Consider the following 26,679-nt stretch of genomic DNA (forward strand, 5'->3'; position numbering starts at 1 on the left):
AAAATTAACAGTCTTTGTTATTTGCATTTACAAATGTCACTAGATGCTGCAGCTGGCACATATTTCCAAACAGCAATACATCCAATGAATACTGCCACTGTTGTATTTTGCCTCATACAATCGCTCTGATTAGAGAATACATATTAAAGTCTTGTTCAGTTCAAACATCTGGCCATTGCATGTGTTCAGTAAAAAAGAATTGATTATATATTCTCTTACTCATGAATAGATTCACTGATCAGATGAATGATTCAATTATTCAATCATAAGTTATTCAGATTGCTGGTGTATAAGCACTATTTCAATTTGACAAAAAACTTTGTCTCAATTGCAGCATAATGCTCATGTTTTATGCATGAAAAATTCATTTTACAATGCTGATAAATTTCTGACCGGTGTAATGACATCATCATCTGACAATCGTGTTCTTCATCAAAACAGCAGAAATGGCGAAATGTTTTGTAAGAGCAAAAGTGCTGAATCAAGAAAGAAAGAAAGAATCTATCAACGTGATAAATGTTTTTGTTTATTGACTCAGGTGATGTACCTACCGGAAAACTTCATATAACAAAATGTTGTCTTTGTTCTCTTGAAGAAAACGCCTTTTTGCTTTTTTCAAATATAGCTGACATCTAATGATACACTAGAGGGCGAAGAAGATTTGTTTCACTGTTTGTGCAAGGTGGACTGCGTTCATTTGACCGAAATCTATTCCTTAAAGTGATGGCCATCATTTACCAAGCAGCAACTTTCCGGTCTCTCTCTTGAAACCAACACTGAAGTGAATTAATCTGCAATTCATCAACTGGCTGCTAGAGACTGCGTCCAAAAGGGAGTCAATCCCATAGACCCTCCCATGTTAAAATACTCAACTTTAAAGCAGATAGATATAGCCTGGTACAAAAAGTGGCTTTGGTTCTAGCTAAATTTGCCCTTGATGACAACTGTGAGGGATGAATATTTTTTATAACTCATCTGTTTAAATTATATTAACTGACATGTCTGACAGGTGGTTTTCTGCTACTGTCAAGTGGTTTCAGCAACAAGCTCCACCCAAGTCCCGCCTCTTTTCAATTATCCGACAGTGATGGTGACATCCCGCTCCGCCCACTTTAGGCTTCAAAAATACTCTTCAGAAACCTACAAGTGAGGTCACAGACACTACGTCCTTTTTTCTTTCTTTTTTTTTACAGTCTATGTCATTTACAAACCTGAATGACTTTCTTTCTTCTTTGGAACACAAAACAGATATTTTGAATAATGCACTTGTCACAATTTTTAAGGATAAGATGGATATGAACCGGTCAAAGGAAACTATAGCCCCAAAAGAACTGTGTTCATGTTTGCTGTTTACATGAGAAAACTCTACAAAGGAGGTACATCTGTATTAGTTAGATCATGTGTTCGGGTCAAAAAGGAAGTGGTAACTGTTTCAGACACAGATAATTAACCACACAGAATGAGCCAGAAAACAGAATAGCGCTTCCCTGATAGCAGCAAAGAAATTTTGAGCTGTGAGAGTGCATATACAAGATTCTTCTGGATCTTGGAGTTTCTGCCCTTCATTTAAAATATAGATATTTATGCATTCTCTTGTAAAGAAAAAAAAAGTCTTTATGCTCAGTTATGTGGTACCTGTTCATAGTATTTATCTTTACAGGTAAGCACAAATTCCTTATTTTCATTATATCAGGCATATTAAGCATTTAATATAATAATAATATGCACTCATTGGGTTGATAGTACATGGAGCCTGTGGTTGTGTGATGACCAGTCCAGACCAGAAGGTTAATGCTGGGACAGATGTACATTTGTCGTGTAATTTCTGTCAATGTCCTGGACCTCTGGATGTCATGTCTCTTAGCGTGGAGTGGGAATTCAAAGTAGGTTTATTTTTAGGGAAACAGACCAACACAAATATACTTTGCTCTTTTTATACAACAATTTCTTATTCTTATTCATAATAATAATAACAATAACTTAAACCTAAGTGTCTGGTACTTTTTGTATTTTTTTTTCAAACACAGGATATCTCCTCTGAGCTAAAAACAATCATCTACTACATCAGAAATCGAACTGTACCACTTCCTGGTGTATTTTTTCAGGGAGATGTCAAATTAGGAAGTTTTGCTATACATCTTTCATCCGTGACCCATGAGAACAATGGAACTTATTTTTGTAGATTGCGTCTCAATGGCAGTATCCACAAGAATCAAACACACCTTTTTGTGCAATCAGGTAGATTTTATTTATTTATTTATTTTTTTCACCGTTTATTTATTTTAAGTTACTGGTAACACTTTGCAATAAGGTGTGATTTTTTTTAACATTAGTTAATGTATTAACTAGCATGAACAATACATTTGTTACAGTATTTATAAATCTTTATTAATGAAAATACAGTTATTCATTGTCCATGTTTGTTCACAGTTATTTACCTAATGTTAACAAATACAACTTTTGATTATTGAGTAATGCATTAGTATATGTTGAAATTAACATTAACTAAAATCAATAAATGCTGTAGAAGTATTGTTCATGCTTAGTTTATGTTAACTAATACAGTTACATGTAACGTCTGTTAACTAATGAACCTCATCATCAAGTGTTAGCAAGTTACTGGACAAAAGGATAATATTATTCAACAATGACACAATAAATTGATTACAAGTGACAGTTACAAAAGATTTTAATTGTACTCAGTTTTACTGATGAGTAAAATTCATCTTTTTGAGGAAATACCTACCCTTGTATTCATTTATTTAATCTATTTTAGTTAAAATTTAAAGTGCATTCTAAATGTATATTACTCACCAATAAAAATATATATATACATACATACATACATACATACAGAAAACATTCATCACTTAAATTATTTATAAGTGTTGAATGATTTCTGTATGCTCATGTGCCACTGAGTAATGTCTGCTGAAAATTCAGTTTTAATTCAGTTTTCAATTTAGTGAGCATAACAGACTTCTTTCAAATCATTTAAATATTAAAGACTCCAATTTTTTGCATATTACTTCTTGAGTCCTCTTAAGATTATGTGTTCAGATATCAGCTTGCTAAAAATAAAATAAAATAACAGTTGTGATGCATAGCATACAGTAAACACCTGTTAAAGTTTATACAATACTAACATTTTAAAGGTTTCTTTATGTGGATTGGTTTGTATAAGAGCTCCAAACTCAATTTTCCCCTTTATTTTCTTCAGTAATGACCAGGAAACACAGTCCAGGTGTGAATCATCTGCAGGCACATCCTCCCTGGTGGCTGCCCCTGGTGTCAGTGTCTGGGTTTGTGTTACTAATTGGAACCGTGTTTTTGGGGAGGAAGGCTTGCAGATCAACCCAGAGAGAAAACAACTCAAAGTAAGTCATTGTCAGTTCACAGAGAGATATAGCAGCTTGTAAGATTTTTTTTTTTTTTTTTTCTGGCTTCATGTTGTACTTCATTTTCCTCTAGGCAAAACATAGAAGAAGTTAAAACCAGCACAGAGAAAGAAGACAAGAGAATGGCCTACAAAGTAACACACTATCTTTACAACTTCCTTCTGCATGTCTGCTCTCATTTCCTCTCTTTCCTTTCTGTACTTAATAAGGTCAATTATTAAATACATTTGCATTAATTTATGATTAATGTTTAATTTAATAAAACAGTGGTTGAGGTTGATTCTGGACTGTTTATCTATTTTTATTTTTTTGGTTGTTGTATGGGTTTTGAAGATGACTTTTCAGCTTATTTTGTGTCTCAGGTGGGGTACAGCTCTATGCCTGATCTGGCAGATGTGAACAGTCCTCCCAACAGTTCAGACAGCATCTATGTTACCATGGTAAGATTCAGTGGACATGAAAAAGTCATATGTGAAAATATGGGTTGTTGTGTTGTTGTTCAAAATGTTCTTGTGAGATAAAAGAATGCCTTCATCTGTTTATACAGTTCATTATTAAAATGTTCTGTAAACTGTATTTTTTTTTCAAACACCACAACAACGTTAAATGAGAGTAGATCTTGCCTGCTTTTGAATTTCCTGCTTAATTGTATTGATACTTGTTGTGCACTTTAAATATTTAAAAAATAAAATAAAATAAAATAAAAAACTGTACTTGCTAATAATAAAATATTTATGATTTAAAAGGACACTTAAAAAGTGACCCTCTCAATATTAATTTAAAATTAAACATTTTACATGCATTTTAAATCATTTTATTAACTATTTACATGTATTGAATAAGCACATTTATTTTGAAGTGCTGACTAACATAATGTACTAAAGAGCATATTCAGTATTACAAAGTTGATATATTTGAAATTAATATTAAATTGCAACTTCATTGCGAATGTGTAAATAGAAACCATTTAAATACATGCTATACACCTTTCAACTGAAATTACATTCAAGTATTTATCATAAATGCTTATCAGTACATTCAATATATTTAATGGACAACAGAATGAAATGATATACAAAGATTTACTTAAGTTCTAAAACCCTCTTTAAAACCTATATGTTTATAAACCATTAATGCACCATTAAATTAAATATATATTTTCATAGACTAAGTGTATATTTAATTTTTCTGTTGATTAATGTTACAAAACAGTGATAATAATATACTTAATTAAATGTAATTTTTGAGGTTAATCATTCACATACTAATTTTATTCTTAATGACTTGATAATCTTCATTTCTGTCAGTGAAATAATATGTATGCATGTGATTTTGCATACATCCCTTATAATGTTAACTGATTATTAACCATTTATCACAGAAAAATAAATGTTTTCACAAGATGTAAAATGGCTTTTGTTTGTGTTTGTGTGTGTTCTCAATGGCTGGAAGCATGGATTCCCATTTGCACCAGACGCTCCTGTCACAGCTGGACACAGCAGACGTCTTCCCTCTGACTGGCAGCCAAAGGATGAGGAACCCATTTATGTCAGCTGTCACTAAGATCAAAAATAACTATCAATCAGATCATGTCACCTAATAGATGAGACACAAAATAACTGATTATTTAATGGGAGACACTGCAGGCAAAAACATGTAAATTTTTTTTCATGCACCTGTCAATTTTTTGATTTTCAGACTAATGGAAAGAAAACATACTGATGGTTTTTACGGAGGGATTTGTTCATATATAATTTTCTTGATTATATACAACATTTTATTCCTCCCAACATTGTTAAAATAAACTGTTTGCTGGCTGTTCAAAGTATTTAATTATGGAGTGACAAAAAGAGATACCCAGAATTCCCTCTGTAAAAACATTTCACTCTAATATGTCAAAAAAAAGGAAAAAATATTTAAATAAAAAAAAAATAAACAAGAGTTTTGAAACTGACTTCATCCAGTGTTCAGATTTTTGTAGTAGAAATGTATGCAAATAAGTGCATATTTCATTAAAGAAAGTGAAAGTGAAAGTGACATGACATACGGCCAAGTATGGTGACCCATACTCAGAAGTCGTGCTCTGCTTTTTAACCCATCCAAGTGCACACACACAGCAGTGAACACACACAGTGGGCAGCCATTTATGCTGCGGCGCCCGGGGAGCAGTTGGGGGTTCGATGCCTCGCGCAAAGGGCACCTAAGTCGTGGTATTGAAGGTGGAGAGAGCACTGTACATGCACTCCCCCCACCCACAATTCCTGTGGACACAACCCTTCAATTGCGAGTCCGACTCTCTAACCATTAGGCCACGAATTCCCTAAATAATGCCTCATTTGCATATGTAAACATAACATTTTATAAAACTTTACATTATCCCTCATAATATAAATCTGATTTCATTTGTCTGAATATGCATGCACTTCAGTTTCATTCTTCTTGTCCACATGCACCTCATCCATCATCTGCTAGGTGTCAACAGTTACTGCTCTTCATTGTAAGCTTCAGCCCCTTGACTTTTCCTCTTTGTCTTCTCAATGACTTCTCATCAGCATGAAATTGCCACTTCTTCTAACAGACCCACTGTCTCTGTCAATGGGGCAAACACATTTTCCCTGCAGTCCTAATAGCGGAGAAGTGATTACACACTTAACTATTCATGCCAACTCTGCCCTTTGAGATTTGAGGAACCACAGACCAAGAGTTTTAGAAACCATAACAAAACTAGTGGCTGTTACCATTATTGGCAGCAAGGCACACCCTCAATGTACTCTTGTTTCTCTAATCAAATGAGTACACTGCCTTGTGGTAGATGCCTGTAGAAAGTATATAGCTTTAATAAGCCTTATCATCATCATCATCATATTTTTCGGCCCTATTCTCATCCCATGTGTATTTCCACCTCCTGCTCATTTCGAGTGCTTTGATCTTCAGTAGTAAGGAGATGAGAAGAGGTGGTCCTACTGCAAGCTAGCGCCTCATTATTTGGTTTTGCATCAACGGCCGCTTGGATTTTCTTTACACTGATTTCTGACTTTTCTCAATAGAGGAGAGACACATAATATATAGATACATTCCGATTTTTTTTCTTTCTTTTTAATCTCGTGGAATGAGTCATATAATTTGTTGTCCTGCTATTATGGTGAATTATGACATGGTTTAATTGAACCCTCAAGTACTACAAACGACAAACCACAACCATGAGATCAACCAGATTCGCTGCTACGGACACTGCCAGCCATATCATAGATCAAAATAAAAACGTTTTCCGTGATTTTTATGATAATTGAAACGAAGAAATAGATCTCAAACGCTTTACTGATCTTATCTTTCGCAACGTTTATTGTCATCGACCAAAATGCCTATGTTACTGCATTTTATGAAAACGCAGTGGGCGTCCGCTTTAAAATTATCCTGTGTTGCATTGATGGTATTTCTGGGTAAGTAAAAAAGCTTCTGATATGGAAAGAAAAAAATATATACAATAAAAATAAGACCATTCGTCGTTTTAAATAATTTCATTGTACAAACAGTTTGCAGTCTAGCAAGATGCATGCGTTATAAGAAAGGAAACAAAATGGCATATGCAATTACATCATATCGTTTGATAGTTATTATTGTTACATATAGTCTGTAAAACATTAAACAACACTGCTGTGTTTTTCGCATCTCCATTATCCCTGCTTTGATTGTGATGGCATGTGAGCGTAAACAGGACATGGATGGAACGTAAACAGGACATATTATGTCTATATTGAGTATATTTGTATTTTTTCGCATTCATTGTCACACATCAAGAAGCAGCTCCTCTGGCGGGTTTAACAACGCTGACACGTTTCAAAACAAAACATGCTGTCTGTTGCTCTGAGACAAAACAATTTATTCTGCTTCGTTTTGAATAATTTTCGTTGGTGGAGCAAAACATGCAATATATATTTAGATACAATATAAGGTAATGAACTGCATGCTGCCTCCCATTGGCAGTTTAGTAAATAAATAAATACAAAATTATATATATATATATATATATATATTTGAGAAAGGGATAATAATAATAATAATAATAATAATAATAATAATAATAATACTATGACAGTTAAATAGGGAAAGTACTGGATACAATTTTGGGGTGAGGAAAAAGGGGTTTATTGGAGTGAATCTATGTTAAACAGACGTTTCATGTTTACATCTAACTTTGTACAATACAAATAAAATAAATACATAAAATAAAACGAAACTCTCTGAATAATGACATATTTTATATATGCACAAACAAGCAAACAAGTCTAGATAAAATAACCATGTGCATGTTGTGGTTATTTTTCGAATAGGTTTACTGCTACAGCTGTGGCCTCATAAAACCGTTTCTGGTAAAGGATGCATGAGGATTTTTTCAGCAGAAGGCAGATGACCTACTTCTGCATAATCCATGTGGTTTTGGCCAAAAATTTTAATTCATCAAAGATTTCTTAGCGAATATCTGTTCAGGCTTAATATAAACCAAAAATAAAAAAATAAAAAGGCACACACCACAAGAGTTGCATACAGCTGAATGGGGAAGTTGAATTCAAGTTCCAGTGAAAGCAATTGAGTTTTTCAAAAAAGCCACCAGAGGGCGGAAACCACATTGTTTCGGTGACCGTAGAGGAACATGACCTGAAATTATAGTAAAACCGTTTTACTAAACCGTTTATCTCGAAAGTACTCCTAATTCTAATCTTAAATTATCTAATCATGATATGGCCATACATCAAAATCTAAAAGTATTTAATAAATGCCATTTGGTTTGATTTATTATATCTATCTATCTATCTATCTATCTATCTATCTATCTATATATATATATATATATATATATATATATATATATATATAAATGATAGGCCTGCAAATGTGGCTTAATTGTCATATTGCTTGTATGAATATAATATATTGCATGTATGTACAAGTTTTGTCCTCTAGAAAACTGGTCTTACATAGTGACTTCCCTTGGCAAAATGATTTGCATATCTATGCCATATTCAGGTGTACAGATAAATACTATGGATTAGCAATATTTTTGTGTCATCCTATTCCCCAAGATATTTAAGTTAATAATACATTTCAGTCAGCTTCCTGGAAAATACTGAATTATTCCACAAGCCCCAAAAGCTATTGATTCCAGTTTCATTATTGAAATTTCTTCTTCTTCTTCTTCTTCTTCTTCTTCTTCTTCTTCTTCTTCTTCAGAACCATTGCAAAGATAGATAGATAGATAGATAGATAGATAGATAGATAGATAGATAGATAGATATTGCAATGTTAATATCTTTGATTTTGGTGGAATATATCTGCTATTCTGCTGGTGCAGAGCAAGTATGGAGACTTGCCACTGTCAATACATCCACAGACATTCTGCTGTGAGTATGTGGGAAATACACTGTCACTGTATGGGAAAGCCTGGATATTTCGCTGTAAATAACTCATGTTGTGCTCCACAGAAGAAAAAAAGAGTCATACAGATTTCAAGACATAAGGGTTTAACTATGACAGGATATTAATTTTGAGGTGAACTATCACTTTTAATAGTGAATCAATAAATACAATGCAACTGCAGCAGAACGGTTGCCTGTAAGATGAATGTGACATATGGTAAAATATGAGAAAAACATCTGCTTCTGTCTGAAATACAGAAGCCTGGATTGCCTCACTCAATGTTTTGCCCACAATATTTCAGTCATTAGTCAGAAATACTCTATATGTGGTGTACAGATCCATCTAAGCAGATTTGTTGTGGTTACATCGTTTTAAAAACCTTATACTGTTCACTTTGAAATGAACCCTTTCGCACGTGAGTTTAAAATATTCTAGCTGAGACCCCGGCGTGAGTTTTTTTAGAGGACCTTATTGTTTCCATGGCGACGCGTCATGCTTGTCATGTGACACAACACAGCCGCAATAGATCTGCATGACACATGGATTGCTTTTATTTCGTTTTTCCTGTTCCCAAAACATGCTCGCTATATTATGAAATATCTGATATTCTGATTCTGAAATATGTGCAAGTAAATATATTTGGTAGCTTAAACACTTTTATATCGACTGTGTTAGTTGAGTAATGGGCGCCGCCATGTTAGTTCACGCTGAATCCGAACTGTGGGATTTACACAGAGACAATATACGCACATTCATCCTCTCCTCCCGAAAACACATAAAAGTAAGTCCGCGGTAAACTGGGAGAAGAGCAGAGTAAACTTTAGTTACCTACACAATCTGTATATGATATCAATAAAAACATGTCGTCAGATTATATTTGTAAGGATCATTTTTGCCGATTCCACAGACATATTTTACAAACTGTAAATGTATGTTGTTGCTAGTAGCCTACTCATGTGTATTTAAATGTCTGAAACTTTAAATAAGCATTAAATGGTTGAAAACACTGAATATCTGTGATAATATGACCAGTACTCAGCGTGTCCGATCTGGCTCTGCGCCAGTCAAAGCGCGAAAGCGGATTTAAATTCAGCAGTTGATGACATGACACACTAAAAGTCACACCGGTATGATCGTACGCCTGAAAGGGTTAAAGAGATTATATCTGTCCGGAACAAAACAAAGACAAAGATGCAGGCTTCAGCAAGAGACCCATTTATTTTTTTAATAAGTTTTAAAAAGGAACTCCCTCAAAGAGAACAAATAAACAGCCATGGAATTAAAAGAAATAATCCAACAGAAACAATGGGCCACTAAAATGTCCTTGAAATAAACACCCAGCAGAGGGCGCTCCATGGCACGGTCGCTTGGGATTCAGCGAACAGAGATGAGAGAAAGAAGCGAGGAAGCCAGCATCCGAGTGGGCCGAGAAACTTTCCGCGGGATTCAGGTGCCTGGCCTAGGAGCTGAGGGAGGAGAAAATAGAAAAACAAAACACTGGAGGAAACAACAAAAACCTGACCGGGAGCCAACAATGTCATGACTAGACGGAGCTGCTGAGCAATGGCTAACTAGCGAACAACGATCTGGCACCGTTCGGCACCAAAAACAGGAATAAATAATGCGAGACATGAACAAAGGTTAGTTTAAGATCAGCAGAATCAAACAATTAAGTGTAGTGAGGGTGGTAACGAGAGGGGAGGAAGGCCACAGATAGATACAGAACAGTACCCCCCCCCCCCCCCAGACAGACACCACCAGGTGCTGTAGGAAGGGGCTCACCTCGCCGACAGAAGTCCTCGACCAGTGTCTGATCTAAAATGTCCCGGGCCGGAATCCAACTCCTCTCCTCCGGACCATAGCCCTCCCAATCCACAAGATATTGAAAGACCCGATCCCTACGTCTGACATCTAGCAACTTCCGCACAGTATAGACCGGGGACCCATCCACTAGACGGGGGGTTGGGCTGGGGCAGAGGGAACAAGAGAGGAATGCAACACAGGTTTAATCCTTGAGACATGGAAAACAGTGTGCCCCTGGCCAAGCATGATAGGAAGCTTGAGGCACACTGCCGCCAGACTCAGGACCTTGGTGATCCGGTATGGGCCAATGAACCTTGGTGCCAACATGCATGAGGCTACCCTGAGAGGCAGGTCCTTGGTGGAGAGCCATACCTTTTGACCACACACATAACTGGGAGCAGGAGTCCGGTGACGATCGTCCGCTGCTTTGGTCTGCCTATTAGCCCGGGCCAAGGTCAGCTTAGCCCTCTTCAAGGTGTGTCGACACCGTCGGATGAAAGCCAAGGCAAACGGGACCACAGCTTCGGGTTCCTGTGTGGGGAACACGGGAACTTGATAACCGACAGAACACCGGAATGGGGACATACCTGTGGCAGAGACCAGAAGGGAGTTATGGGCGTATTCTACCCAGGACAGCTGTTGGCACAGGAGCTCGGATTGTGGGATGCTAGGCAGTGAAGAGTATGTTCCAAATCCTGGTTTGCTTGCTCGGACTGCTGTTGGTCTGAGGATGGAATCCTGATGACAGACTTGTTGAGGCAGATCCAAAACCAGGAGACAAACTCGGGACCCCTATCGGAGACCACGTCAACTGGAAGACCATGAATCCGGAACACATGATCAACGACCACCTGAGCAGTCTCCTTGGCTGAGGGGAGCTTGGGAAGGTGAATAAAATGGGCAACCTTGGAGAAACGGTCCACCACTGTGAGAATTACGGTGTTACCCTTAGATTCAGGGAAGCCGGTGACAAAATCAAGGGCCAAGTGTGACCAGGGGCAGGAAGGGATGGGCAAAGGGCGGAGCAGACCAACTGGATGCACATTGGAAGTCTTGTTCTGAGCACATAACCGAGCAGGCAGCCACAGACTGCCTGACATCCTTGGCCATGGATGGCCACCAGAATTGCTGACGGATGGCACCCAGTGACCTTTGGACTCCTGGATGACAGACTAGCCTGGATGAGTGACCCCACTGGATTACTTCAGAGTGCAGTTTGGTGGGAACAAACAGACTACCCGCTGGGACAACCTTCGGAACAGGGCTTTTAAGTAAAACCTCCTCTACTCGTCTTTCAATCCACCAGGAGAGGGATGTCACCACTTCTTTGGGAAAAATAGTGTCTACTGACTCTTCCTCCCCAGGGGCCTAGAACAGATGGGAAAGTGCATCGGGCATAATATTTTTGGACGCGGGTCTGTAAGACAGGGTGAAATTGAACCGGCCAAAGAAGAGGGCTAAGCGAGCCTGTCGGGAGTTCAGCCTCCTGGCTGAATGGATATATTCAAGGTTTTTATGATACGTCCAGACCAGGAAGGGCTGAGCTGCACCCTCAAACCAGTGACACCACTCCCCCAATGCCAGCCTGACCACCAAAAACTCCTGATTACCTATGTCATAATTCAGTTCTGGAGGACTCAGGTGGTAGTAGAAGCACAGGGATCCACCTTTCCATCCAGGTGCGAACGCTGTGATATGACCGTGCCTATACTGACATCGGAGGCATACACCTCAACAATGAATTGACATTAATGATCTGGCATAGACAAGACAGGAGCAGAGATAAAATGGGACTTTAATTTATCAAAGGCTTCCTGTGCCCCAGCATTTCATTTGAAAGGTACCTTGGGAGAGGTGAGTGCTGTTAAGGGTGCAGCAATCTGACCAAAGTTTCGGATGAAACGTCGATAAAGGTGGGCAAACCCCAGGAACCGCTACAGAGACTTACGAGAGTCAGGGGTTGGCCACTTGGCAACAGCCCTTACCTTACAGGGGTCTGCTTTGATCTCTCCCGCAGAAATTATGAACCCCAAAAAACAGAACTGACTGGGCATGGAAGACACACTTCTCTGCCTTGACATAAAGCTGGTTCTCCAGCAGCCGCTGTAGAACCTGGTGAACATGCTGAGTGTGTACCTGCAGAGATGGAGAAGATATCAAGATATCGTCAAGATACACAAAGACAAAGCGATTCACCATGTCTCTGAACACATGGTTAACAAGGGCTTGGAAGACAGCTGGGGCATTGGTCAAACTAAACGGAAGGACCCGGGACTCAAAGTGTCCCGTGGGTGTGTTGAAAGCTGTCTTCCTCTCATCCCCCTCACGTATGCAAATCAGGTGGTAGGCATTCCGGAGGTCAAGTTTGGTGAAGACCTTGGCTCCCTGCAAAAGCTCAAAGGCAGACAACATAAGAAGCAAGGGGTACCTGTTCTTTATAGTGATGTCATTCAGGCCTGAATAATCTATACAGGGACGCAGGGAGCCATCCTTCTTCTTGACAAAGAAGAACCTGGTGTCTGCAGGCACTCCTCAAGTGCATATGTGCCTGGCTGTAGGGCAAACAACATGGAACACTGGGACAAGAAGGCCCAGCAGAAGTTGGGGTCTCCATCATAGGGCGGTGGATTATTGCAACAGGCCTCAGGCTCATGGCGAGGAAGAGGATGAACTGGGCGACCCTGCGCAGCTTCTCACTGCAGCTCTTGGATGCGAGTGGTAAGCTCAGCTACCTGGTTAGCCAGGAACTCCACCTCCACCTCTGGGCCTGCTGTGTCCATCTTAGCCAGATAGATCTGTCAGGCTAACAACACAGACACAGATGCAGGATTCAGCAAGAGACCCATTTATTTTTTTAATAAGTCCAAAAAAGGAACTCCCTCAAAGAGAACAAAAAACCAGCCGGGGAATTAGGAGAAATAGTCCAACAGAAACAATGGGCCACTAAAATGTCCTTGCAATAAACACCCGGCAGAGGGCCCTCAATGGCGCGGCTGCTTGGAATTCAGCGAACGGAGAGGAGAGGAAGAAACGAAGAAACCGGTGTCCGAGTGGGCCGAGAAAACTTCTGTGGGATGCAGGTGCCTGGCCTAGGAACCAGGGGAGGAGAAAATAGAAAAACAAAACATGGGAGGAAACAACAAAAACCTGACAGGGAGCCAACAAAGTCACGACTAGACAGAACATCTGAGCAATGGCTAACTAACAAATAATAATCTGGCATCGTTGGGAACCAAAAAGGGGAATAAATAGAGAGAGAGATGAATGAACATTAGATTCAGGTCAGCAGAATCAAACAATTAAGAGTAGTGCGGGTGGTAACGAAAGGGGAGGAACGCCACAGAAGAGTGCATGGCGAACAATTAAAACAAAACACCATGTGCTCACAACATGCAGATAGATACAACAGAAGGACAGGGTGATCATCCCAAAAACATGACAACATCATAATTTAGAAATGCCACATTAATATGAGCGAGGAGTGAGCTGAAGAGTAAAACATCCCACATGTTTATATAACACACATGTTAAACATGTATATTTCACACACACACACACACAGACACACACACACACACACACACACACACACACACACACACACACACACACACACACACACATACACACACACACACACACACACATTAACTTTGGTAACAGAATAAGGTTCCATTAGTTAATGTTAATGTATTAAAGGGATAGTTCACCCAAAAATGAAAATTATGTCATTAATGACCCTCATGTCGTTCCAAACCCATAAAACCTCCGTTCATCTTCGGAAAACAGTTTAAGATATTTTAGATTTAGTCCAAAAGCTTTATGTCCCTCCATTTAAAACCTATGTATGGTATACTGTCCATGTCAGTAAACAGTATACTGTCCAAACATCATCAAAGTAGTCCACGTGACATCAGAGGGTCCGTTAGAATTTGTTGAAGCATCGAAAATATATTTTGGTCCAAAAATATCAAAATATACGACTTTATTCAGCATTGTCTTCTCTTCCGGGTCTGTTGTGAGCGCGTTCAAGTGTAGTGATATCCGGTTCGCGAATGAATCATTTGATTTAATCGGTTCTTCTTGAACCAGTTCACCAAATCGAACTGAATCGTTTGAAATAGTTTGTGTCTCCAGTAAGCATTAATCCACAAATGACTTAAACTGTGAACTTTTTTAACGTGGCTGACACTTTTTTATTATTCTTTTTTTTATGGAATAAAACAGCAACAATAAAAACAACTAACTAGGTTAGCTGATGTCAATAGATATCAACTTTGGTTAATACTTTCTCCGACAAACAGATGTTTTGAGACCTATTTTCCAGTTTGGTCAGGTGACATTCAACACATACCTTATTGAAACAAATAATTTCTGTAAAGCTGTTTTGAAACAATATGCATTGTGAAACTTGCTATACAAAAACTGAAATCTAAATTAAAAGCTATGTGATAAACAAGTTAGATCAAAAGGATTCTTAAAATAGTAATCAAAAAGTAGTCAGATTGTATTACCTAAAATGTGTAATCTAATAGATTTCTGACTGTAATTTTGAATCAGAAATGGATTACAATTTGTAAGTAATCTCCCCATGTATGTATTTGTGTTTGTATTATTTTATTATTAGTTTTTTACCTGAATATACAACTCCACAATGAACCTTGTTCACATTTCTTCTTTTACCACAACCTTGAGAGCAGAACAAAAGGGACACAGATAAGGATGGGGTTTGTCAGGGATAGGGGTGTCACGACACACGGTACACGGTACACGACACACGACACACGGTATTGACGATAACCGTGATATTCAAAGCAACAATTATCGATATCATGTTAAATTACTGTGTGACGATATATCTGTATTAGCAATAACTGCAATATTTAAAATGAACAGTTCTCTTATGATAACACCACGTTACCATTAATATTTATTCATCATACTGTTGAACTTGACAGTATTTTCTTGTTATTTCATACAAGCTTCAAAGAAGACGGAGAAAGCCATAGTCTTGTGCCCTGCGCTTATCAGTATCATTATGTTTGTTGGGTGAAAAAGTAAAACTCAATAAACAAAGTAAAAAATCATTTGACTGATATCTTTTTCCCTCCAAGGTTTCTATAGATATCACGATATACAGATATTAAGAATTCTTATGGCCACAATAACTGTGATATGAAGTCTAATACTGTGACAGCCCTGTTCAGGGACTGTTGTTTTAAGAGAGGATGAGAGAGAGCTACACTGCAGTATTTTATGCCTATATCACTCTGAACCGGTGAATATTGGTACATGTCCATCAAATCAGTACCCCATGAGTGGGCTAGAGACGTCAATGATATTCAGACCCCATGTTTTCATGCTTATACACCAAAATATTCACGAACAAGAGTTAACAGATACTCAAGATTTATTGTTACCTTCAAACTACAATAATTTGACTATTATTTACTGATTCTTCTGAAACAAATGCATGCATTCATTAATTAAATGGGCATGGGGTATGTGAAGGAGTTTTAAAGCGTCTCTGCTGTGGTACAGACTGCAGAGAGAAATGGACTAAATATACATGAAGCTAAAAGGGTGGGTGGAGACGACATTGATGTAGTGCCCGTATTGAGTAACACGTCCTGGCAGAGTGCTGACTCTGCGTGTGTGTGTGTGTGTGTGAGAGTGTGTGTGTGGTGTCACATGTGACAGGATGCAGTACTGCATCATTTGTAGCACAAATAACATCTGTGTAGTTAAAATTTTGCCTAGTAAGCACGCTGTATTTAACACACTATAAATCATAATATTTACTGAAGCTATTCATATGTGTGTGTGTGTGTTTTTTGAAAACAGCTGCTCTAGTTCTTGCTATATCTCCATGACGACACATGATTTTTCTAAGGGAGGGGGTCGGACTAAACTGCAGCACTTTGAGGTGGGGGTGGGGCGGGGGGTGGAAGGGTGTGATGAAGTTGCTGCTACTACTGCAGAGAGCTGAGCCAATAAAGCATAACTGCTGCAGCACTGGGAACCTGTCCAGAAACTCAAAATTCCTGACTGCAGGGGGAGGAAATGGTGCAGAGGTTGAGAAATAAACATTTAGACAACATGATAAAATTTTTTGGAAATTAATTATCATACCAATAACAATTCAACTTATATTGTACATTTAATACAGACAAAGATTAAGAATAATTTATTTACATTGAACTTAGAAACACTGAGGAAAATATATATAATTTACTTTAAGACTTTGTAAACTCATTTCGGTCAGGATAGAATGACATTAATAACTTGATAAATATTACAATATTTTACATTTATTGGGATTCCAAAGTTTGAAACCTTGAGAGCAAATGGTTAATATTTAAGTGAAGCCTGAATATCAGAATGTTGTTGTTGTTCTTTTTTTTTAAGTAATTTTCATTGTGTTCTCAGATTCTTGCACGGAAATATTTTAAATGTCCAAGATACAAACAGTGAAACAGTTGGAGCAGTCCTGTTATCACTGTATTAAAGTTTAGGGGTCCAAATAATAAGAGTAATAATAATCACAGTTTCCACATAATAATAAATAAATAAAATAAGCAGCTTAACTATTTTAAACATTGAAAATTATAATACTTAAGTGCTACATGAAAAAAAAGTAATAAAAAATAAAATAAAATAAAAATCCAAACTGTTTAAAATACAAATAAATGTTGAAATTTCTGAAAGGAAGCAAAAAAATAATATATATATATATATATATATATATATATATATGAATAATACGTTTACAAAAAGATTATTATTATTATTATTATTATTTTTTTTTTTATCAAATAAATGCTGTTTTGGTGAGCACAACAGACTTCTTTCAGAAACATTACAAAATCTTACTGGCAAACAACTAATTTGAACAAGGCTTATCCAATTTGAATTTACAGTCAAAACTAGTAATTTTATAATAAAATTAACAATGACAAAATTATGTATCCATGATCAGAAGCTAAATAAGACTACTATTCAAAAACCTGCATGCACTTTACAGAAGTATCTCACCCATCAGATGTGTATATTTGCATCTCTTGTAGCCTGTCCAGTGAACTCCATGGATGTGCTGGTGCCACCACAGATCTACGCTCTCAATGGGACTGATGTCAGAATCCCCTGTGCATTCACCTCATGCTACAAGCTGGACCCCAGCAAATTTGCCATGAACTGGACCTATCAGGAGACAAGCAACAGCACAGAAGAGATGGTGAGAGAAAACAAAGACTAAACATGCAAATACCATGCTAAACTTATTCCTTGAAGTTACATGATTCTCTTGTTTGTTTATCTTTCTCAATCTACCTTCATCCAAAATTTCTTTTTTTTCCAAGTTCATGACCTATAAGAACAAGATAACACCCTTGAAGTCAAGCCGATTTGGAGATCGAGTCATATTTTCTGGAAACCTGGATAAGAATGACCTGACCATCACTATCTTAGATGTTCAGCTAACGGATGAGGGCATCTACCACTGCTATGTGCGCAACCCTCCAGATCGCATTCAGGGTCACGGCACCATCCAGTTCGTCATCCTGACTGAATGTAAGGCTTCAGCATGGGCTAAGAAGCTGTACAACAAAAGTTGCCTGGTCTTCAAGGTTCTTTCAGTAGAGGCCATGATGAATGGGGTTTCCTTATTGCAGCTGTTGTTAAGTCCAGAATTAGAATTGAGTGCTGCATTGATGACATCTTTTTGTAGGCCAGTACGAGGTTAGCAACACCTAGTTCCCTCAACAAAAACCCAAATTTCCATTGGCTCTGTGAACAACAAACACTTATGGTTCTTACATGTTGTTGTTGTTTTTTCACATCATGATAATCTTCGCAAATAAACACAAATTTTCTGAATCTGAATCAGAAATCAGAAAGAGCTGTTTGTATGTTTTGTATGTTTACTGATACAAAGAATTTATTCTGGTAACAGAAGGTTCTATTGCACAGAGACAATAACAACAACACACAGATAATAAGAAATAAAGATATAAGAAAAAAATACACATTTTTGTGTGAGTGTGTGTGTGTTTGTGTGTGTGTGTGTGTGTATATATATGTATATATATATATATATATATATATATATATATATATATATATATATATATAATTTGTATGTACAGTTGTGGATACAAATCAGACTGTGGATGTGCTAACTAATTTCTAGGTTTTGGACTAGAAAAATACATCACTCTATTAATTTGAAGAAAAAACATAGGTTTTGTATTCAAAGTTCATCACAATGAAACAACCTTAATTTGTTCAGAAAGATGTAAACAGTTGGTACAGTATGACAGTAGTCAACCTGAAAGAGAAAATTAAGAATACTTAACACTAATATCTGCTCTAGCACCCATTCTGGCAACATTGAGAATGAAACCAGTGCTAAGAGGTAGTTTATGCAACAACATTTACAGCTAAAAACGACTCGGTTACATATGTAACCCTCACTCCCTGAAGGGGATGACTGATGAATTGGGATCTCACCAGAGAGACCAATCCACCTCAAGTGTAACTAAACGTTAGCATGCGATCATTGACCCGGCAGCTAAGCAGTGGTACAGCAACTGTGGCGACGAGACGTGACGTCTCCATTCCATCCTTCAGGGAACGAGGGTTACATATGTAACCAAGACGTTCCCTTGCAATCGGTCAGTCTCGACGTCATGTCGGTAATGACTGATGAATTAAGATCCCTACCAACACACCAAAGAGGCTGCCCCCTCCAGTGCCCTATGTAGGCCTTCTGATCCTTCCTATAAGGCAGACGATAGGACGCTGCACTACACAGAGAAGGTCGACTACAGTTGTTTCTCGCAACTTGCCAATTTGGAAGCGGACACACTGCGGAGTCACCTCCTCCCAGAGGGGATTAAGTGACATTTACTCGCGTGGAGTAATCCAGAGGGGCCCTAGTGTACATGGAAGTCTCTGAGATGGCTCATGGCTGCATCATATAGAGAACCTTAGGCATGTAGCAGGGCAGGGTCTCAGTATGTGAGAATGTGCCAGAGGAACTAACGGAACCACCGATGTACCCACGGTTGGGCAGCGTGGTGGAACACAGGGGCTCGACTCAAGGCCTGTGATGGCCTGGCCTATGACGGCATAGGGCGAGGTCTGGGTGTGAAGTGTAACACTCACCTGATTCCCCCGTGTGCGGGAGAAAACACAGGGTCCCAGCTTGAGGCTTGTGACAGCCTGGCGTGTGATGACATGAAATGGGGACTTGAATGCTACAGCCCTTACCTGGTTCCATGAATGGGCAAGGAGGGGTGTTCTTGGACAACCCACTGCTGTCCACTGGCGAGATAGGAGGAGACAAGAGATCCTGTGATGCACAGTTCACAATAGTGATGCGCGGGTCGTCTCTTAACCCACGGGTAAACCGCGGGGCGGGTAAAGAAATTGGCACTTTATTTGCGGGGCGGGTCATTAAAAACAAAATTAAAAAATCCATTTATATTGCGTGCAATTTAGTGATAGAAATTTGGATTCTTTCAAGAGATTCGTTCATTTTCAGTTTGTTCACCCCAATGATTCGTTCAGATTCGTTCACTGATTTGTTCAGAGACCATTTCTTTAAAGCTATTTCACAAATACGCTAGCAACTGGAAAAAAGAGTGTTTTATGTGTTATGTCTTAAGGCAACGAACGTATTTACTTGTGACAAAAACTGATTTGGCTTTATTAAAATGTGTGCATAATCGTATTAAATAAATAGTCTAAATTAGTTGTTCAGGTGAACAAAGCACAAGGTTTTCTTGCATAATTAAAATTTTAATTGTTTGGACAGACAGTTCATATATAATATATTCACATTAATAAATCGGGGATTAAACGTGGAGTTATGTTCTGTATGCTAAATATGAAAACAATCGTATGTGCACAGTACCTTTAACTGCACTTTGTATCGGGGCGGGGCGGGGTATGTGCGGGGCGGGTCAAGAAATTTACTTTATTTGCGGGGCGGGGCTGGAGCGGGCCAAATAATTTCAGAAAAGCGGTACCCACGGGTTGGAAAAAAGTCCGACCTTCGCATCACTAGTTCACAACTCTACTCCTCTTGAGACCCAGAGACTGAGGAAACTGCCCTTTATTGACGTTTTGGGTACCAAAAAAAAACAAAGGATTCTCCAACCATCCCTCCTGAGTGATGTGATCACCATCTCCCGACAAGCAGTCTCCTCCAATATCCGGTTCACCCGTATCAGAGCCTCTTGCACTTGTGTTTAGGGGGGCCTGGATGGGCTGGGAGTCCTGCCTGTGAACAGCTCAACGATGCTGCCTGGTGGAAAGCTGCTGCTTGGTTGAGAGGGCAGTTGCAGTGGGGTCCCACGGTGATGAGCAGGCTGAAGGGCTGTAGCCGGGACGGAATCAGAAGGTTTCCTCCAATGCAGAATATGTTTAATCGCTTCCGTTTGCTTCTGTGCCGCAGAGAACTGCTCTCAACAGCGTCGCCAAAAAAGGCTGGTCTGAAACACATGAGCATTCAGGAACTGTACCTTATAATTCTTCTTCATGTCAGCCAGACACACCTGGACCACTAATGTGGACATCGCACAACCTAGGGACTGTATGGTCACCTTAGTCGCTCGAAGTGCGAGGTCCATTGCAGCACGCAGTTAATGTAGAACTGCCCAGTCATGAACACCCTCATGAAGGTCTTTCAGGGCTTTGGCCTGATGGACCTGCAATAATGCCTTGGCAAGGAGGTCAGGGCCGCCTCCCTTAAAAGCTCAGTAAGCACTGCAATTTAAGCCTGATGAATACTTACAGACCTGTGAGAGGAAACATACGTAACCCACAGAGTGGTATCAGCCAGTTGCATGGCGACTGATCGATCCACCAAGGGAATGCTTGTGTACCCCAAAGTGACTCCACCATTGAGGGTTACTGAGAGCAGAGGAGCTACAAGATTTGTTTCAGACAGTAAAAGATGCCTTCCACGATTTTGTGAGCTTCTCATGCACCTCCAGGAAGAATGGTACCGAAGGGTGGTGCTGAGAACCAGGGAGGATTCTATATGAGCCCAACATTCTTGGCAGCACAGGAAAGCATAGCCGTCATCTCTGGGTCTGGCTCAGACAACGCTGTCACACCGGAAGGGAGCAACGCAGCTGGTTCATCATCCCAGGAGAGAGAGAGAGCTCTCCGATGCAGCTATTGACATCTGGTCTCGAGGGGTAAACCAAAACCAAATGAAATGGCCAGCTCCCTCTACACTGTAGAGAAACCAGAACGTCCCTCCAACTGCTCCACCGGCTGCGGAGTGCTAGAGGTTGACGAACTCCCTCTTGGGATGCAGCGTCGCCCCGATTGCCGAGACGAACACTGGATTGTGGCAAAGGCAGAGGGACCCCGCAATGTTTGACCTAATGGAGTCTTTCATGCAACTCCGAGATGGTCATATAATAGAACATGCACCATCCACGAATGCTTGCTCAGTGTGCTCAACCCCCAGACACGTGAGACAGCGATCGTGACCATCCCGAGGCACCAGATAGTGACAGCACCCAGAAACGCACTGGTGATAAACCATCTTTAAAAAGACACAATCACCCGTGTTTCTCTTTTAGAGAAATGCTCTTTGTGCTGAAGCATGCAGGGGAGCTGACCACTGCACACTCATGGTGTGGCTGTCTGCACAACAATAATTTAGGTTCGCCCATGCATGTGTAGCGGGGATTAATACAAACTGAACATGCACAAAACTACACGTAAATATTTATCCATATTATGATTTATTCTTATCAAAGAAGTTAATGACACTTAAAACCTATGCAAGGGGTTCACATTATTTGAATCAGAATATGAAGTCACGTGATTGTGTGTAAAAAATAAAGTTTTGATGTCACAGTCCTCATTGTTATGGCAAAACAAATCAATCTCTGGTACAGTGCTTTACTATGAGATTTTTTTTATTTTTATTTTGTTTTGTTTCATTAAGGGTTGTTGTTGTCATATAAACATCCCCAAAATGTTGCCAGTTAGCCACTAGAGGTTTATGTCATAACGACTCAGTCTTGGCTCAGAAATATCTTAATAAATATGCATTTACTAGGGGTGTAACGGTACGCAAAAATCACGGTTCGGTACGTACCTCGGTTTTAAAGTCACGGTTCGGTTCATTTTCGGTACAGTAAGGGAAAGATTAATAAAATAAAATATAATGAAATGAAAGAGAAATAAAATAAAATATAATGAAAAATATAAATAAATAACTATGATTACAGTGCAGCATTACCAATCCCAGCTTGTAGGCCTGCTCATATTTAAAAATATATATATAACTTTTCCAAGGTGTAAATTGCAGCATCAACAGTTTCAGTTTTTAGATCTGCTCAGATTTCGTTATTGCATTGGACCGATCGGAATTAAGAGCAAAGGTCTGTTTAAATGCAGACGGGAGCTGCGTTTGAATTACAATCGTTTTTTTTTCCTAGTTGTAGTGATGTTCACACTCGCGTGATGCCTTTTGAAAACCTTAGGCCGGTGACACACTGGCATATTGCACCTGTCAAACATAGTCTATTTTGCCGTCAATACTGTTGACGGTGTCCTTCATCAGTAGGCTTTATATGTATGCTCAACATGAAGTATAGATATTGTTGTCGTGAAGACAAGATCCTGGTCTTTCGGCAACTCGGCGGCCTCCCTCTATGTCACCTACAGTAGCAGCAGAGCGCCAGTGCCGCGTCAGGCACGATTCTGGTATGTAAAGACACAGAGAACGCGAAGCAGCCGTCACGCAACTGACACGCAGCAGAAACGCCACGCTCACGCCACGCAGCCAGTGTGTCACCGGCCTTAGAATCAGCTGCAGGGTGGGATTTGCGCTGAACACGGAGACTTCCGCCACTTAATATGTTTGTTTGGAAACACGAAAATGTACCTATGTTCTGCACACAAAATATTGCATTCGGTCATTCGGTACACACGTGCACCGTACCGAGAGCCCTGTACCGAAACAGTCCGGTACGAATACACGTACCGTTACACCCCTAACATTTACTATTTTTTTTAGTTTTTTTTTTTCTTTCTTTTTTTTCAGAATACACTTTTTTCACAGAAGCAATATGCTGCTCAGGTGTATTTTGTTGTTACCATCACTCATTTTTTTTCTTCCTCTGCCCAGTACCGCCACCAAGAGATTCAACTATTGCTGTCGCCATCGGGGCATCTGTGGGGGGAGTCCTAGCTTTGCTCATTCTGTCCATGGTGGTGGTGAAATGTATTCGCAGACATAAGAACCAGGAGCTGATCTCAGATGAGCAGAAGATGGAAGAAGAGGCCAAACCAGATGGAGAAGGAGGCACAGAAGAAGCAACAAAGTAAGATTTTTTTTCTTTTTTTCTTGGAATGAAGAAAAAAAAATTCTTCTGTATAAACAAACTGCTTACTTCAAATCTTGAAACAGACAGTCCTAACCTGCCATCTTAGCCCTGGATGCCTAACGGATGGTGGAGCTCCATCCTACACATTCTGGTAAAATGAATGTTAGCAAATGTGTTTTGGTGGTCGTGTGACTGAGGTTGAAAGTAGCCCTTTAGTAGTAGAAGTTTTCCATCTAGTCTGTCCTTTATTTACTGTGTTCTGGAACCAAATATCCTGATTTCTATCACTCTCTTTGTAGTCTTCATTTACAAGTATATGGTTAGGTTCTGTGGTGTCGTTGTTGTGGTGGTTTTATGAGTTTTTTTTTATTGTTGTTTTTTTTTTACATTTGCATAACTGCACATATGACCTGCATTTGCAAAAGCTTTTGAAAGTCTTTGATGATTTTTTTATATACTGTACTATATATCAATATTCATGTTTTTACTCTAAAATGTCTTAAAATATATATATGTCTTATATATATAATTGTCTTTCTTTTTACCTTTCTGTAATGTATGTAAATGTATGCTTCCTGCATGAAAATATGTAAAAAATATTGGACTCTTCATCCTATAACTGTCTCATTCAACAATACTCGGTTTTCTTGTGTAGCAGTCAAACATATCATGTTAGAAAGATCTTCACCACAGTCTCATGGTGTCCAGTTACCAGTGAGAAATCGCAAAAGGTGTTAAACTGCCTCTTCAACTTAATATGACATGTTAAGGTTATAACAACTTCCTTCAGAACACTTCATTTGGACTATTTTTTTTTTTCCAAAGTCAATGGATGTTTATTCACTTTAACTTCTGCAATATTAGCATTAACAGTATTAGCCATCCAGTTTTTCTGCTGAGAAGTTTCTAAAGAGATTCATTTTAAATTATACTGAGTCTTCATTATAACTGCCAAAGTGTTTTTACCCTTATGGTGTTTATACGTTTTGACAGAAAAATCACTGCCCTTAACATCCTCCTAAGTGGATATAGAAACATAACGTGTGTGTTTGTGTGTGTGCCTTCTCATTGTGCCAATTTTCTTCTATTGAGTCTAATAGTGTATGCTGTTTTTACTATCCAGTGTTGGTAGAACAGCAGAAGATTAGTCAGGACCCTGACTATGAGTGTTCAAAATTTATAATTTGCTAGCTTACAGAATATAACACACCTCCAAAACATTCACAATCATTGCATGACAATTTTCTTAAGCATGATACACACAATTAGCACAAAACAAAGAATCAATTTGCACAAGCATCTGGCACATTCCACAAATAGGGCAGGCTTTGCTGTCCCATGACATTTTTTTAAAAGCTTTAGAGGCACCATGTTGTCTCTTGACTTATTAGATACTGTACAGTGTGTATAGAAAAGATTCAGCCGCCTTTACAAGACAGACAGGTTTTATTTTTTTTTCTCCTTCTTCTTTTCTCAGCTATATTTACTCAGTACAACTTATAACATCCAAGTGAAAGATGTAACAAAAAAATGTCAGAAATGTTTTTTTTTATTGAAATTTGATTCACTGATTTGGAAAAAAAAAATAAAAATATTACCCCCCTCCTAAAAATTACTTGTAAACTCAATTACTGTAGGTGTAGCTAATGACCTTCTCAATGGCATACATAGCCATTTGTCTTTCAACTGTGATCAGGTGTGGTCATTTTGATCAGCTCAGAATGAAAAGAGTTTTCCTGGTGCATTTCAGTCCTTGGTAGTGTAACTGAAGCAAACAATCAACTGTGGGTGGCAGGGCGCAGTCAAAAGATCTCCTGGGATAAAGTTGTGGACAGGCACAAGTCAGGAGATGGACACAAACATATTTAAAAGGCTTTATCAATGCCCAGAAGCACAATCAAGTCAAGTTATTAAGAAGTGGAAGGTATTTGGAACAACACAGACCCTCCCTGGATCAGGACATCACTCAAAACTGGATGAAAGAGCCAAGAGGAAATTGGTCAGAGAAGCAACCAAGAAGCTTCCTTGACTCTGAAGCAGTTAGGAATGTATGACAATGAATGGTCATTGTGTGCATGTCACAACAATATCACAAATTCTCCACAGATGTGGCCATCCAAATAACAGCTTTCCTCCAGTAAAGAATGGGGGTGGTGATGTCCTGTTATGGGGTGTTTCTCTGCAGCAGGGACTGGAGCACTTTTCAGGATAAAAGGAAACACTGCCAGAAAGTTGTCAGTGGGACAATGACCCAAAGCACACAGTCGTTGAAGGAGGAAAGGGTGAATGTCGTCGCATGGCCAAGTCAGAGACAGATTGAAAATCTGTGGAATGACCTGAAAACTGCAGTCCACAAACGCTCACCATAAAATTTAACTGAATTTGAGCAGTTCTGCAAAGAAGAGTGAGCAGCTATTGCAAAGTCTATATGTGCAAATTTGGTAGAGATGGAGACAAATTCCAACATACTAAAGGCTGTAATTATAGCAAAAGGTGGTTCAACAAAATATTGACACAAGGGGTTGATCCTTTTTCCAACTCTGTGTGTGTGTGTGTGTGTGTGTGTGTGTGTTTGTTTGTTCTGACATGTAGGTGTTATATCTTTTACTTGGATGTTATAAGTTAATATAAGTAAAGACAGCAAGGTAAAACAAAAACTGTTTCCATCTTCAGTTCAGGCTGCAAAACAACAAAATGTGATTATT

The 26,679-nt window shown here is 38.9% G+C and overlaps 2 protein-coding genes across 2 annotated transcripts; both read left to right on the plus strand.

Moving 5' to 3' along the window:
* The first annotated feature begins 1,177 nt into the window (after positions 1 to 1,177).
* On the plus strand, positions 1,178 to 4,961 carry LOC132123113 (uncharacterized). The gene is made up of 6 exons (XM_059533648.1): positions 1,178 to 1,883; positions 2,028 to 2,238; positions 3,221 to 3,377; positions 3,472 to 3,532; positions 3,761 to 3,838; positions 4,851 to 4,961. The coding sequence occupies exons 1-6, from the start codon at positions 1,767 to 1,769 to the stop codon at positions 4,959 to 4,961; spliced, it is 735 nt and encodes a 244-aa protein (XP_059389631.1). The 5' UTR covers positions 1,178 to 1,766.
* Positions 4,962 to 6,589: 1,628 nt separating this feature from the next.
* Positions 6,590 to 24,324, plus strand: LOC132122914 (sodium channel subunit beta-2-like). The gene is made up of 5 exons (XM_059533414.1): positions 6,590 to 6,838; positions 17,684 to 17,850; positions 17,975 to 18,185; positions 23,776 to 23,971; positions 24,058 to 24,324. The coding sequence occupies exons 1-5, from the start codon at positions 6,757 to 6,759 to the stop codon at positions 24,065 to 24,067; spliced, it is 666 nt and encodes a 221-aa protein (XP_059389397.1). The 5' UTR covers positions 6,590 to 6,756; the 3' UTR covers positions 24,068 to 24,324.
* The last annotated feature ends 2,355 nt before the right edge of the window (positions 24,325 to 26,679 follow it).

Source organism: Carassius carassius, chromosome 41 (assembly GCF_963082965.1).
Source record: "Carassius carassius chromosome 41, fCarCar2.1, whole genome shotgun sequence".
Taxonomy (NCBI): Eukaryota; Metazoa; Chordata; class Actinopteri; order Cypriniformes; family Cyprinidae; genus Carassius; species Carassius carassius.